This window comes from Carcharhinus amblyrhynchos, chromosome 11 (assembly GCF_965287045.1).
Source record: "Carcharhinus amblyrhynchos chromosome 11, sCarAmb.v2.hapA, whole genome shotgun sequence".
Lineage (NCBI taxonomy): Eukaryota > Metazoa > Chordata > Chondrichthyes > Carcharhiniformes > Carcharhinidae > Carcharhinus > Carcharhinus amblyrhynchos.
Window position 1 is genome coordinate 48,614,381 of NC_137334.1, and position 16,094 is coordinate 48,630,474.

The window sequence follows — 16,094 nt, forward strand, 5'->3', positions numbered from 1 at the left end:
GGGAATAATAAATTATCTCACAGTTAGGATCATCTCGGAAGGAGCGATCACAGTATGGTTGAATTTAAAATACAGATGGAGGGTGGAAAGATAAAATCCAATACCAGTGCCTTGTGCTCAAAGGAGACTACAATGGGATGACGGAGGAGTTGGCTAAGGTAGATTGTGAGCAAAAACTTTATGATGGGATAATTGAGGAACCGTGGAGGACTTTCAAAGTGACTTTTCACAGTGTTCAGCAATAAGTATATACCAGTGAAAAGGAAGGACTGTAGGAAAAGGGATAATCAGCCATGGATATCTGAGGAAATAAAGGAGGGTATCAAATTGAAAGAAAATGCTTACAAAGTGGCAAAGTAGAGTGGGAAACTAGAGGATTGAGAAATCTTTAAAGGTCAATGTAAAGCCGCAAAGAAAGCTATAGAGAAAAGTAAGATGGATTATGAGAATGAACAAGCTCAGAATATAAAAACAAATAGCAAAAGTTTCTACAAATACATAAAAGGCAAAAGAGTGGCTAAGGTAAACATTGGTCCTTTAGAGGATAAGGGGGATTTAATAATGAGAAATGAGAAAATGGCTGAGATATTGAACACGCATTTTGTGTCAGCCTTCACAGCGGAAGACAAATAATATGCCGGAAATTAATGACAAGAAGGCTATGACAGGTGGGACCTAGAAATGAGCATATCACTAAAGAGGTAGGCAAGCTAGTGGGGATAAAGGTAGACAGGTCTCCTGATCCTGATGAAATGCATCCCAGGGTGCTAAAAGAGATGGAAGGGGAAATAGCAAATGCTAGTGGTCGTTTTTCAAAATTCGCTGGACTCTGGGGCGGTTCCCACAGATTGGAAAACAACAAATGTGATGCCAGTGTTTAAAAAAGGAGGTAGATTAAAGGCAGGTAACTACAGGCCAGTTAGCTTAACTGGCTTGAATCTATCATCAAGGAAGAAATAGCGAGACACCGAGATAGAAATTGTCCCATTGCGCACATGCAGCATGGGTTCATGAAAGGCAGGTCATATTTAACTAATTTACTGGAATTCTTTGAGGCTTTTACGAGGATATTACGAGGACAATGGGGAACTGGTGGATGTGGTGTATCTGGATTTTCAGAAGGCATTTGACAAGATGCATAAAGGCTGCTGCATAAGATAAAGGTGCATAGTGTTATGCGTAATGTATGGACAGAGGATTGGTTAACTCACAGAAAGCAAAGAGTGGGAATAAATGTTTTTCTGGTGTGCCTCAGGGATCAGTTTTGGGATCGCAATTCTTCACAATTTACATTGATGATTTGGAACTGGGGACCTGTGTCAAAGTTTGCAGATGACACGAAGATGAATGTGCAGAGGATACTGAAAATCTGTTAAGGCATATAGATAGTTTAAGTGAGTGGGCAAGGGCCTGGCAGATGGAGTACAATGTTGGCAAATGCGAGGTCATCCATTTTGGCAGGAATAACAGCAAACTGGACTATTATTTAAATGTTTAAAAAATTGCAGCATGCTGCTGTGCAGAGGGACCTGGATGTCCTTGTGCATGAATCGCAAAACGTCAGTTTACAGCTGCAGCAGATACTTAAGAAAGCAAATGGAATTTTGTCCTTCACCTGCTAGAGGGCTGGAATTTAAAAAGAGGGAGTTATGTTGCAGCTATGTAAGGTGCTTGGAAGGCCACACCCGGAGTACTGTGTACAGTTTTAGTTTCCTTACTTGAGAAAGGATGTACTGGCACTGGAGGAGGTGCAGAGGAGATTCACTAGGTTGATTCCAGAATTGGGCGGGTTAGCTTATGAGGAGTGACTGAGTAGATTGAGACTAATTGGAATTTAGAAGAAGGGCGGGGGGTGGGGAGCGGAGGGGCTAGGTTCTTATAGAAACATATAAAATTATGAAGGAAGTAGAAAGGATAGAAGCAGAGAGATTGATTCCACTGGTGGGTGAAAGTAGAACTAGGGAGCGGGAGCAGATTTGGGACTGAGTTGAGGAGGCACTTCTTCACCCAGAGAGTTGTGAATCTGTGGAATTCCCTGTGCAGTGAGGCAGTTGAGGTTACCTCACTGAATGTTTTCAAGGCAAAGATAGATAGATATTTGAACAGTAAAGGAACTAAGGATTATGGTGAGCGGGCAGGTAAGTGGAGCTGAGTCCACTAAAAGATCAGTCGTGATCTTATTGAATGGCAGAGCAGACTCGAGGGGCCAGATAGCCCACTCCTGCTCCTAGTCCTTATGTTCTTCTTTCAGCCCCTGGCCAACATTTAATGAATGAGTTGATGCCTATGTTGCCTATAGAAAAATTAATTTGGTTTACTGAGCTTAATTTTAGCCTTGTTATCATCCTAGGTGAGTACCTTTGACTGCTGATGCGTGTGCATCCTACAGTTAGTAGCACTTTAAAGATAAAGGTGACACTTCCCCACGATCCATTAGAGCAAGCCCACAATTTCTATCCGTGTTAGATTCTGCCGCAGGAGCAAATGATTCCAGTATTGTGTTGCTAATCCTGCTGTGCTGGTTCATCAGTGGCCCAGAATTTGCATTAAGAATCATGGTGAGGCTAACAGCATTCACTGTCATTTTAGAGCAAGTTGCACAGCAACTTCCAGGATCCACAAGGATGTGGATACACACAGCAATCCTGCAGCTGCTCTGTGATTTACTCCATTCTTCTGTGCTATGAAAGCATTGAAAACAATATGAGATCATAAAGTTCCTGTATTACCCATCAATTATCCACTAAATGTCAGAAATATTTAGGGCTTTTGCATTCATGTATAAATTAATTTTTAACAGGGTGATCAGTCAGAATTACTGCCACACAGCCTCTTTGACACTGAAAATTTAACCATATAAGCACGGAATTACATTCTTTCAGAATTTATTTATTGTTGAGGATTTAAAATAAAATTTAAAGTTGTTTTTACAAACTTTTTCTTTCTTTTTTATGTCTCTCTCTATCCCATCTTTATTTCCCTTTGTATTCCAAATTTTATACATGATTTAAATCCAACTTATATTTATGGTTTAGATTCTGTAGGGGGTGGGATTTTAATTTTAGGCAAATTGGGAATAGTGGAAGGAGGATGGGGGCTGCTATAGTACACATGAAATTCAGAAATCAAGGTTTTCACACATGCTGTTTTAACTCCACAGCGTATTTGTGGTATTATGTTCCTGCTTGGAAGTTAACCTGATTGACAGGCTTTTGGCTTCCAACTGGGCAGGGAAAGATGGAGAATAGGCTGCAGAAGCAGGTGAGCCCACACCCTTAATGGGATCAGACAGAAGAGGAGGATCTAATCCTGGGCTGTGAAAAGTGGTTGGGGAGGAGGTTAAATCCCAGGGGGATAATCCGTGGAAGGTCAGAGGCATAAAGGAAGGGATATTCAGGCTTCATTGGGGGTTAGAGGCCTTGAATGGGAAATTGGGGGATAGGTCATGCAGAAGGATGGAGTAATGGAGGTTACACAGGAGTGATTGCAGCCTTCAAAGGATGGGACAGAGACCTTTGGGGAGGCGGGGATGATGGGACAGTCAAAGGGAGATTGTAGATTGGAAGGGCCGGGGGTTCCCATCTCCTACAGCTGCAGGATTTCCCAAGCCTCCAGAAAATTGGTCATTGAAAGTTAAATTTAAATGGGTGCCTATAAATTAGGTATGCAACTTTAGTATATTATATAAGTTGACAATCTCCCTCTTGGTGTAAGGTTGACTGCATGTTCCACACCACCCCCACCCCCACCCCCCCTTTTCCCATCCTGAATCCATTAGAAGTGGAAGCGGGCAGGTTGGAGGTAAGTTATGGTTTTGATTTAGATCTTTATCCCCCCTTTAACCCCCATCTGAAGAAGACCTGCCTTTTCAAAAAAGTTAAAGTTCCTTTGCATCTTTCAGTGAGTATTCTTCCAAGTTGTTTTGAAGAATCTCACTGTGCTTTCTTGCACATGCCACAGATACTCTGTAGAGGGCGTCACATTGGGTAAAATGTCCAATGACAGTCAGTTGCCACCTGAAGCCCATGAAGTGTCAACAAGCCTACAATTGCAAAATCTGGAGAATAGTGTCTGGATTAAAATATAAAGTTACATTATTGCAGAAATCAAAATTTTGTTTCAATGTGAAGAAGTTATGCATAAGTCTCAAATGAATGATTTGATTTGATTTGATGTATTAATGTCACATATATTAACCTACAGTGAAAAGTATTGGTTCTTGCGTGCTGTATAGACAAAACATACCGTTCATAGAGAAGGAAACGAGAGAGTGCAGAATGTAGAATGAAGTTTTAGAAGCATAGAGCAAGAATAAAATATAGAATTAGAAGGTATGCTGGGCACAGCTTGCAAGAAGTCGCCTCGCTCCGGCGCCATCTTGGATAATTTCAGATAAATGGTTCAGACAACCAACTTATTGAATTTGGAATCAGGTATTATAATGCTGGCTGAATTTCAAGAAATCAGTGTCCAGATGAGGGGCCTTGTGGCACAGTGGTAGTGCCCTAACCAGTGGACAAGAAGCTGCGGGTTCAAGTCCAATGCCAGGACTTACTTGCCATGGACGGAGCATTCAACGCAGCAGAAATCCTTTCATTACTTCCCCCCACTATTCTCCAAAGGGTAAAAAACAGTGTGGGTGTGGAACCAAAAGAGAAAATGCTGGAAAATCTCAGCAGCTTTGGCAGCACTTGTAAGAAGAAAGAAAGAGCTGACGTTTCAGGTCCAGATGACCTTTGTCAAAGCTTTGATGAAGGATCATCTGGACTCGAAATGTCAGTTTTTTTCTCTCCTTACAGATGCTGCCAGACCTGCTGAGATTTTCCAGCATTTTCTCTTTAGGTTTCAGATTCCAGCATCCGCAGTAATTTGCTTTCATCCAGTGTGGGTGTGAAGATACACTAATAGCAATGCCCAGGTATGTCAGATCTCCTGTGAAGCCTCTGATGCGCTTTAATGCTGGGATAAAGTCCAAGGGCACGATATTGGGTTTTAAGTCAGGACGCTGTCTTTAGAGTCAAATGGGGGTCTTGATCGTGCACTCTGTGAGAGCATACACCTGGCAGTGAAGGCCAGAGGGTGGATTTGTCATCTAATTAAGGATGGAGGGCAGGCTTTTCAGTAGGATAGTCTTTACAGGTAAGAGAGAGAGAGAGAGGGCACCTGCAGCTTGAGGCACCCTCTCAACAACTTTAAAATGTTCTGGATTAGGAAATGGCCACAGCAGCTAGGCCACCGTTGTAGAGTGGATCCCTTTCCGAGGGCAGCCTGTGGAAATAGCTGTAACCTGACAAGCAGAAAGGGTCTCAGAGACTGTCTGGAGCACTGCCCTGTTCCCAATGAGGCAGAGACTAGTCCTTCTGCTCTTGATCCCGCCTCCACAAAAATGACAAACAGGCTGGTGGTGTGAATTTGTATGTCCCATCTACCTGGGGGAGATGAAAATACTGCCCCAAATGATAATAAATCTAGAGAATTCTGTTAAAATTGATAGCTTAAACTTAATGGGTGGAATTATTAAGGCTGATAAAGCCTAATTAGGGTCAAAATTGAAAGTATCAAGCCATGGCAAGCAGCATTACTACTGGGAATAAGAACTGACTATTCGAGCTAGTGTTAACTAGAAAGAGTAGGGAATATATTTTTGACAATGCTGAAATGGCTGGCTGATTAATTCATAGAATCATAGAAATCCTAATGTGCAGAATGAGGCCACTCGGCCCATTGAGTCTACACCGACCACTATTCCCCTCAGGCCCTACCCCTATTTCTAGATTTTTAAAATGATAAGACTTCATGCAAAGAAATGAACAACTCATAGGGCTGAATAATCTCCTCAGCATAACTTGAGGAGAGAGGAAAATCAGGCATTTTATCATTGGACGCCACTCTATAATTTCCCATTGGAACTGTGACCCTATAATACATCCGTGCAAGTATTTGAGGCCATTTGATAATTAAATGCAGAATGGCTCATTGCTTGACATTCGCACTGTAATAATATATGCAATTCAGAGCCATAAGAAGGTTTAGAGTTTAATTGGCCAAATTGTCTAATGCAGAATGAGTGACTATGCGAGGTAAGGTGGAAATTTTGGAACAAAAGGCAAGCATTTTTACACTTTAGCCAACTCTGCCAGCTACACCCAATATTCTCCCCCACCCCGTATCAAACATTTCAGCCATGTTAGAGTCTGTCAAATTGAGTCAAATAGTTCTGGCCTTGAAAAATTGGCCAGGATCAGAGATGGTGTGAGAAGATTTGACCCATCAAAACTACATGCCACTGTTTCCAGGGAAACCCATTAGCACACGTCTGAAAGCATTCAAGATGGTGATGGATTTTCATGACTATGTTTCAGTCCAGGAAACTGTGAGGCAGGAAATGGGTTGAAGATAAGTCTGTTTCTTTTCCCCCAAAATGTGGTGAAAACTGTTGCAGTTTTTCTGCTAAAAATTAAAGCAGTCTTGAAATGTTATAGATTCTTCAATAATTTATTCGTAACTAAATATAGTGCTTGTTTCCTGCTATCTGAAAAATATAAATGAAAAGTTAAGGGTAACACAATATACACCATAATGTAAAATTATTGTAATTAAACGTAGAAATTAAAACCACATACCATTCGCCAATGTTTTATCTGTAATACATCAAAAGTCTTAGCTTAGATTCTCGGCCGGAATCACACCAGAGAGGTGGGTGTTTTCTAATTATGTGCAATTGACAGGAATATGTCACATTGCTTCAAATGCGGAATAACAGATGGAATCAGAACTCCAGCGTACTTCAGCAACTTAGCCACTGAGTAGAAAATCCAAACTCTTATATTTAGTGCATATCTCCTGTAAGTGTCATAGTTATTTTACTCCAACCATCACACTTCAAATGTCACATTTTAAAGTCATGCTTCAGTGCATTTTCTGATTAATTGCCACCAGTGATCTGATAGCTTTTTAAAAATATATATTATTCATTTTCAGGATATTGGTATCAATGGCTGCCATTTATTAGCTATCCATATTTATCCTGAGATGGTGGTGCATGTTTTTCTTGAGCCATTGAGTGTTGCAGTTTGATACAACTTTGTGGGTTGCTACAGACAGCTAAAAATCAATCATGTTGTGTATGACTGGATTCACATGTAGGTGAGACCAATTCCCCTTTCTTAAAGACCATTAATGAGTCAGTTCATAGAACTGGCTGTTAGTGTCATAGAATCCTACAGTGCAGAAGGAGGCCATTCAGCCCATTGAGTCTGCACCGACCACAATCCCACCCGGGCCCTATCCCCATAACCCCATGCATTTACCCGAACTAGTCTCCTTGACACTAAGGGGCAATTTGGCATGGCCAATTCACCTAACCTGCACATCTTTGGACTGTAAGTCTAAAAATGGGTTCCAATTGGAGGCTGTAGGCCAGTCTTTAGCCAATTGGACTGTTTCATGCTCACTCTTCCTGATGCCAGCATTTTATTTCTAGATTTTTGAAAGAACAGAATTCAAATGCTCAAACTGCTGGGAGATCTGCACTCACTTTCATGAGTTAATCTGGTATCATAACCACTACACTTCTGCACGTTAAAACATTTGCAGATAAGCAAGCATTTCTTGTAAGTACTACACATTTCTTCCTGAAATACTTTCCCTATTATACTTTGTTGATAACATCTTTACTGTTACAAAACAGTGTTTCATCCAATGAACTAGAAACAATACCACAAGAAATCTGCTACAGGAGATTGTACAAAGTAAAGACTTACTGCATCCCTCTAAAGAAGCACTTTAATTCTATTACACTCTTTTTATCATGCGTGCCCATGATGTTGACCGGTTGCCTTTAAACCATAGGCTCTTTATTTATCTCCCCGTAAGTCCTTTTGCAAGACATGATGCATCCTCTCCTTTCAAGTTGTGCTGCCTTAAATCCAGCCTCATATTTCTTGCTACTTATACTTTCATTCCATTTTGACCACTCCCCTCTCCAAACCTCTTCAGCTGAACCCTATTTGTTTGCACTGCCACCCCAAGCTGCATTTCAGCCCTACTGTCCCATGCTGACCTAAGCATTGCAAGGCATCTCCACCCCAACACCCTACTGCCTCCACAATAAGAAAAGGTTATGCTCCAAGTATGAATGGGATTGCTTACAGTACTGCCAATACTATCAGAAGCTATTCCCTTTGAAAACAACTCAACCAACTTCTAGCCACAACTGATTGCAACCTTCCCAACTCTCCTTCACACCCACCCGGAAGCCCCAGGCATATAGAAATATTGGACAACTACAGTGGCAGATTTACACTTTGTGGGACCCTGCACTCATCTTAATTTCAGGGCCCCACCTCACCAATGTTGCCATGCCCCTCCCCCAATGGCATGACTCCTCCTCCCAGCCCCACTCACCCTCATCCCACAGGAAACAAAGATGCAAGCTGCAAAAGTGCACAAATTAATCACCTCTTAACCGACTTAGTGCTTTTTAACTTGTAAAACACATCTATGTGAGTAAATGCTGAGTTTAAATATAAGCTTACCTCTTGTCACAATGACGGCAAAGATAGTCAATATTGCGAGATGTGAGCCTAGAGGTGAGCAGACATAGAACTGACTGAGGTGCAATAAGATGGAAAAATCAGCTGATGTCATCACTGCAATACAGGCCAGTGCAGGACAGAATGAGCCAGTCCAGTGCAGGAACAAATTCTCCAAACAACAAGATACATACACTGCCATTCTGTATATTTCATTCAGTTTCAAAGATAGAAGTTAACTTCCTTATGTCCTCCCACAAAAATCAAAGAAGTTATTGCCATAAATTCATAGAGTGTCCAGTGAGTCCAAGTCCAATATCAGTGGCTTTGTCTGATATGATTCCACTCTTTGTCTTAGAAGAGACTTTCTGAAGGCCAGTCTTGAGAGTGATGGTGGTTTGAGCTATCAACATGTGACCAGCTGCAGTCATTCTATCAGACCAGCATTTTAAAGAACAAGAATTTAAACAGGAGAATATGGAAGAGGGAAAGATCTGAGGACATTCAATGTTTTGCCTGTTTTAATGGTTTTTCTTCCAGTGGTTTTTAACTTTCTTCTTTTCCTTTACATAATTTAGAGAAAACATTGAATGATGTGTATCCTGAAAAGTATTCCTAAAAAGCAATCTTCAGCAAGATTGTTTTTGTTGTTTCTAGGGTATCCTCCAGGGCTGCAATCAGATGTGTGCAGGATACTTGTTCCAGCAAGATAAGCAATATGATGTTTCCTATGATACAGGAGATAAAGCAATACAGTGCGGCCGCCATGTGGACATTTTCAAGTTTTGGCTGATGTGGAAAGCTAAGGTACAGTAACCTTGGACAAAGTCCTGAATCGCCAGCTCGACATGTTGCAAACACCTGATTGTCTCTGTTTGCGGTTGTATAAATGATTTAAATTTGTCCTTGGAAAAGGGGACACCAGAACCCAAAAATGTAACAAATGAAAAGTCAGCAAAGTGAAACGAATGTAGTTTAGTGAGTCACACCTGCAGAAAACATGATCCCTGGAATGAAGAGCTTGTCGTATGAGGAATGGTTGAGGACTCATTGACGTTTAGAAGGATGAAGGGGTGATCTTATTGAAACTTACAGGATACTGCGAGGCTTGGATAGAGTGGACGTGGAGAGAATGTTTTCACTAGTAGGAAAAACTGGAACGAGAGGGCACAACCTCAGACTAAAGGGCCAATCCTTTAAAACAGAGTTGAGGAAGAATTTCTTCAGCCTGAGAATGATGAAGTTTTGCCGCAGAAGACTGTGGAGGCCAGGTCATTTAAGTGTCATTTTAAGTGTCTTAAGAGTGTCTTTAAGACAGAGACAAATAGGTTCTTGATTAATAAATGGGTCAAGGGTTATGGGGAAAAGGCAGGAGATTGGGAATGAGAAAAATATCAGCCATGGTGAATGGTGGAGCAGACTTGATGGGCCTAGTGGCCTAATTCTGCTTCTATGCCTTATGGTCTTACGAAGAGTCAGAGTTCTGCCCCTGTGCTTTTGAGCTCATCATTGTCTACCTATTCACTTCAGTTGATGGACATAGATTAGGATTTCATATCCCCTGAAACTGGCTACAATTTGTGGCAGATTTCTCTTTAAAACAGTGAAGGTTTAAATTATGTAGAAGACGTATTGCAATGTTATCTCAAATTGAAATGTAATTTAGTTTCAATTACGGGCAAACGTGCAAGATTGAGCTATGCATTCAATTGGGCCCGATGTTGATTACAGATACTTTTTTTTCTTATTAAAATGCCAATATCACTATTGAATAGTGCTTCTGTAAAGAATGCCTTTACGAAACAGAACATTCTGGAAAATCATCTCTTACAGGTTTACAGTGTAGCTTCAGAAGAGGTTGCCTTGGTAACAAATGTGATCTAGTTACAGCTCTGCAGAACATTGGAAATATTTGCCGTAGTGAAATTGACTATCTGATGGTTAAATACATAAGTACCAGGAATTACTTCCTGCACCTGTCAAATTAAAGGTGAGGTACGTCACCCTTAATGTGTATGGCTGTGGAGATCTAATTATTTAACTACGGTCCAGCTAGTAGTACAAATCTTTTTAAATGTAAATTGAAGTCATATTTAATATAAATTTATATGTTTTCCTTTAGCAATCTCAAATGCCTTAGAAACTTTTACAGTAATCCCCAGTCTGAGTTAAAACGATGAGGAGATTTCCTCTAGCATTTTATAATAATGCCTGGATAGAGAAAATGGAGGCCTTTTTTTAGCTTCTCTGTTCAAGAACAAGGGCAGAAGTAACTTCTGCCCAGAAGTAGGGGAGGAAACTGAAAGTCTTACTGCAGCTGTAACTGCTACCAGCTCTGGGATTTCTGGGTGCTGTTCAAAAATATGTATTTGTTTCTTAAAGTGTAGATTGTATGAGGAGTGGTTTGCTAATACTGGAAAGGACAGTCTTCATGGATAGTCCCGTGTTGTTGGACCCACAGACTCTCCTATGTGACGGGGTCAGATCAGTGTTGTGCCTGGAGTTGGGGAGTACAGGGGTCTCCTTCCTCCTAGTGCCTCACACTGGTGTCTATCTGGACGGCATCATGCTGCTAGACTTATCAGCCACCACAAAGGTCTGAGTTTGACTGGGGGTGGAGTGTGGGGTGAAGTTTGCGGGGTGGGAGTGGCTTGATGAAGACAAGGGGAGCAATGTGGAAGCAGGACTGCTCAAGAGGGTGGAGGGGGAAGGAAGAGTGAGAGTTCACAATGGCAGACAGGAGGTGGATAAAGAAGACAAACAATTGAAGACAGAGAGAAGACGAAGGGAAGGAAAGCTGGACTCCGACAATTCTGCATGTAAAGCTCATAAACAAGGGGGTGAAAGGGGTACACATCATTTACTGGAAGGAGATGCATAAAGACTCCAGAGGCAGTGGATAGAGGTCCAAGTGGGGAATGGGTGCCTCGCAGGTGATGGACTCTGGGGAAATCAAGAAATAGATTTCTTCCTGAGATTACTAGACTTTTCCCTCTAGTTCGCTGAGGTCCTGCACAGATTGGTGAAGACAGGTGGGTTGGAGAAAGTGATACGAGTGTGCTGGACTGGTATTTAAATATGGCACCAGGATCTTTGGACACATCAGCTGAGGGTAGGCATTCAAATTAGCTACCAGCCCACCAGGTGAGTCAGAGGGGAACTCGCCTGTATATAATTGATGAAGTTCCAAGTGCTGAAAGTGGTGTGGTATTCCACCATTCTTGTCAACGTACAGGTGTCACTGGAGTTGGCTGTCACCACACTTAGTCTCAGAAATGGAGAATTCTGCCCAATAGCTCTGATGGGGCATTGTAATAATGACCTGAACAATCATTCAGCCTTGTAATGTAGAACTGTATGTTCCAAAACTTCCCTTTGGAAATAGGACTTTTATAGATCATAGCCGGAATTCCCCAGCTGTTTATAAAATGGCTGTTCCAGCACCCTTGCCTACTGTTTATAGTCCCGCTGGCAGCATACCCCTCCCCATCACAGGTTTCCGTGGGGCGACCATAACAGGAAATCCCATGGACAGCAGCGGGGTAGGAGATCCTACCACTAGTGATTGGCATGCTGCCTCTTCCTGCGCAAAAATCCGCTGATAGAGGCTGAAGAACTCTGATCCAGATATAAAAGTAAAGTGACAGAAAGCAATGAGGGAGAAGGTCCCTAGCACCAGCAGCCTTCTGCTAGTACACAGGTTGTCCAGAGCCATTGTCTTTGTATGTCTTTCCTCAGAACCAGCTTTCCCAACTTCATGAACAGTCTATTCCAGCTGAGGATCTGCAGCATTCACAATCCTCTGCAGTACAGTTCAAGCAAAGATCCCATTCATTGCATATCATCACAACTATAAATTTACAAACAGTGAAGACAAAATCATGAACTTCAGCAACTGAAAATAATTCTTTCTTTCCCTCAATTATCATAAACTGGCCACTGTGGTTCTCTTGCTATCGCAGTGCAATTTCTTGCTTTTCTACTTTTGTCTTGTCTACTGCTCCTCCTAAGTCCAACACGTGTATGTGGATGTGGAGTCCTTCCTCTCCTAACGTGTATGTTCTGGGAAGCATTAGCCGCGTGTTGGGATATCAAGATGTTGACATGTTGCATCTCCAGTGTTTTTGGTTGGCAGCCTCTCTCACCAAATAAGGGGATTGGCCAGAGAATGCACTTGAGCTGTTATTGTGTGAGAGAGGAGGATCAGGTGTGCACCTATCTGTCAGGCTGTTGATATTAGGCACTGGCTATTCAAGAACAGTAGGCAATGGACAACAGACTGAACAGTACCAATAAGAACCATGGTTCTCTCCAACTGATGGTTAATTCTGTCCAATTCCAGAAAAAGTAATCTTGTTGAAACATGTCAGCAATATGAACTGAAAGACAGGAGATTTTCCAGCCTAATGGGGTATGAATTGAGGATGTTCCTTGCTGTCCTGTTGGAAGCTGCTACATTAAAGGTGGCCTGCTTTGGAGTTAAAGGTCTTACACATATTAAGTTCCCTCAGTTGGCCGTACAAAAGAGTGGCAAAGTGGCACAGTGATTAGCACTGCTGCCTCACAGTGCCAGAGATCCAGGTTCGATTCCTGGCTTGAGTCGCTATCTGCGTGGAGTTTGCATGTTCTCCCTGTGTCTGCATGGGTTTCCTCCAGGTCTCTGGTTTCCCCCCACAGCCCAAAAATGTGGGGGTTAAGTGGATTGGCCATGCTAAATTGCCCCTTAGTATCAGGGGGACTAGCTAGGATAAATGCATGGGGTTATGTGGATAGAGCCTGGGTGGATTGTGGTTGGTGTAGACTTGATGGACTGAATAGTCTCCTTCTGCACTGAAGGATTCTATGAAAAGGCGAGGATATTTCTGGTGGCTGCACAAAGGGGTGACCTTCTGCAGACATTCTTCCTTTAAAAATAAAATCAGGGTCCATTTATTCTTCAATGGAGGGCTGACATCTTCTGATCCTTTGCTCAGGAACATTAAAGTTTTTCTTACCCCTCCACTTACCCCCTCCCCATTCCTGTTGTCCTGTGCAATATTCCCATGCTTGCTCTGGGTACCTTCCTGTGCCCTGGTCCTTGGCGTTGAGATGGTGAATGAAAATACAATGATCACCTTTCTCTCTTCCTTTCTTTGTGAAAGTGCATCTAGAAGTGAAGAAGCAGCAAAAGTATAGTGACTGGTGAAGGAACACACTAATCTAGTTGCGTTGAGAAGAAATGGTTAGCATGTCGCTATTTCAGGAGAAGTTTACTGTGCTCACTAGCAAGTAATGGTGCAATAACGGAATGTCTTTGTGAACCTACAGCTGGCCCTTCTTGCCTCCATTTCTGATTTGCTTCACTTATAGATTGTCCTGCAGTATGAGTATGTCCTTTCCAGAGGCCTGATGTTTGCTAAACATGATCTTTGATTTCTCTCTCTCCTCTATAGAATCCCTACAGTGCAGAAGGAGGCCATTCAGCCCATCAAGTCTGCACTGTCCACAATCCCACCCAGGCTCTATTCCGTAACCCTACCCATTTTCTGTGACACTGAGGGGCAATTTAACATGGCCAATCAACCTAACCCACAATCTTTGGCGTGTGGGAGGAATCTGGAGCACCCAGAGAAAACCTACGCAGACATGGGGGAAATGTGAATATGAGAAGGTGTGTTGGGGATGGAAACAGACATTGGCAGGTGTGAAGTTACTGGGTGGGATTCTTCAACCTTGGCAGATGGTACGCAGGAATCCCAATGCCTTGCTGAATGGGGCATCGGCCAAAAATCAGGATTCTCAACTGGCGGCACGGCAATCAGGATTTATCAGATCCATCAGTGGATCCAATCAAACTGCCACCCAGAGTGATATGGCAACCCAATAATTATGCAAATCCACTCATTGTAAGACAATTAGAAGGGAGAAGGGGGTTGAATGGCGGGGGTCTGAGGGGGAAGGGATCTGTGGGGGGGTAAGTTTGGAGGGGAGGTGAGGGTGGCAGATGGGATGTCTGAGGGAGAAGGAGGGTTAAGAGGGGGTCAGAGGGGAGGAAGGCCATGGGGGGAGGGGGATATAGGAGTCTTTGTTGAGACCAGGCTGTGTGTGTCTCAGGGGGAGGGGGCTAAGTGGGTGACTGAGGGCAGCTTGACTGGGAGGGGGCTGGGTGGGGTCACCCTCATGCCAGCATGGTGTTGGGGGGGGGGGGTGACCCATTATTTGTGGGTGGAGGGGGAGGATGCCCTTCTTTGGTGAGGGTTTTGTGGTGCTCCCTGGTCAGCCGGGGACTGGAGTTGCCTGTCTCTAAGTATGGAGATTGAACAGCGAGCCATTTAAATGTGACAGTACAGGTTTCTGACAGGGATTGTAAGGACCTCACTCTGGATCAGATATGGTGTCTTCAGCTTCGCAACAAATCATCTTCATCTCTATCCATTGAATTGGATATTTTGCATTTTTTGAATAATCTGATGACACTTTGTTAACTAATAGCATTCCACAATTTGATGACATAACCAACAAAATATGAAGCATTTTCATTCTTTAGAAAAATTTTTCTCCATTAACCATCCACCTGTTCCATTTGGCACGAACATGGGAGGGGTGGGGGAGCAATCTTACCAACATGCCCCACCAGCTAATGGGCAGGGCACGTGGTAAGATCACGCGAGAACTGAGAAATCAGGTTTAAGCCCGATTTCTGTCTTGTCACGACATTACCGGCATTAGTTATCTGGCAAGGTCAGCCTCACGCCTATTTCCAATGCGAGGCTGAATAAATTATTTAAATCAAATTTCAGTATAATTTAAGTGAAATTAGTGAGCCTGGTGCTCAATAGCCTAGGTTACTTACCTATGTGGCCTCACTGGGAGAGGTTCTCTCCATGAGGAAAACAGTTGGTCCCCATGAAGGAGACCAGTCACTGGTAGAACCAGAAGCCATTGAGGCCCCCAGGGAGGTCAGGCTGGGTTGAGCCGGCTGCAGCAGCAGAGGCCTGACAGGTGTCTTTCTCAGATCTGTCAGGCTGTGCTGACTACCATTGTACATGTGCAGCCACAGAGGTCTACACATGCACAATGGCACCCTTTGCTGCCACAGCAGGCTTTCTGGCAATTTAAGTCCCATCCCCTTCCCCTACAGGTGAGGAATGGTTTAGCCCATTTTTTCTTGCATTGGGTGCATAAAATTCTGGATTTGAATTTACCCAAAATATGGGTGAGAAACTCTCCCCTTTTCCCACCCATCCTGGACTTCGAATTTTTTTATATAAGATCCCCCCCCGCCCCCCCGATCCTCGAATGGCACGCATATTAAAAGATTGAACTGCAGATATTAGACCTGTTGGTATAACTGCAGTTAGGGTGTTATTTCTTCACAGGTGCTTCTTGATTTCAGTGGTATAGGATATGAACATGTTCCGCACTCAGAAGCTGCATTATCTGCACAGGCCGCCAGGATTCCTATTCCACACATTATCAATCCATAATTTCACTCTGTCCTCATCCATTCAACTTCTGTCATGAACATGCACAACAACTCCTGCAGGGAAGCTTGATTTCCAGCACTGTTTTACATGTGAA

At 42.9% G+C, this 16,094-nt stretch overlaps 1 protein-coding gene across 4 annotated transcripts in view; it reads left to right on the forward strand.

Moving 5' to 3' along the window:
• gad1a (glutamate decarboxylase 1a) overlaps positions 1 to 16,094 on the forward strand; it is a 59,099-nt gene that overhangs the window by 28,813 nt on the left and 14,192 nt on the right. For 3 of the 4 annotated variants that reach the window (XM_080199039.1, XM_080199041.1, XM_080199040.1), the window contains exon 14: positions 9,192 to 9,341. The exons of the other annotated variant lie outside the window; for it this stretch is intronic. In XM_080199039.1, coding sequence (XP_080055165.1) covers positions 9,192 to 9,341 — 150 coding nt within the window. The remainder of the gene's footprint in view (positions 1 to 9,191; positions 9,342 to 16,094) is intronic. 4 annotated transcript variants of the gene reach the window in all.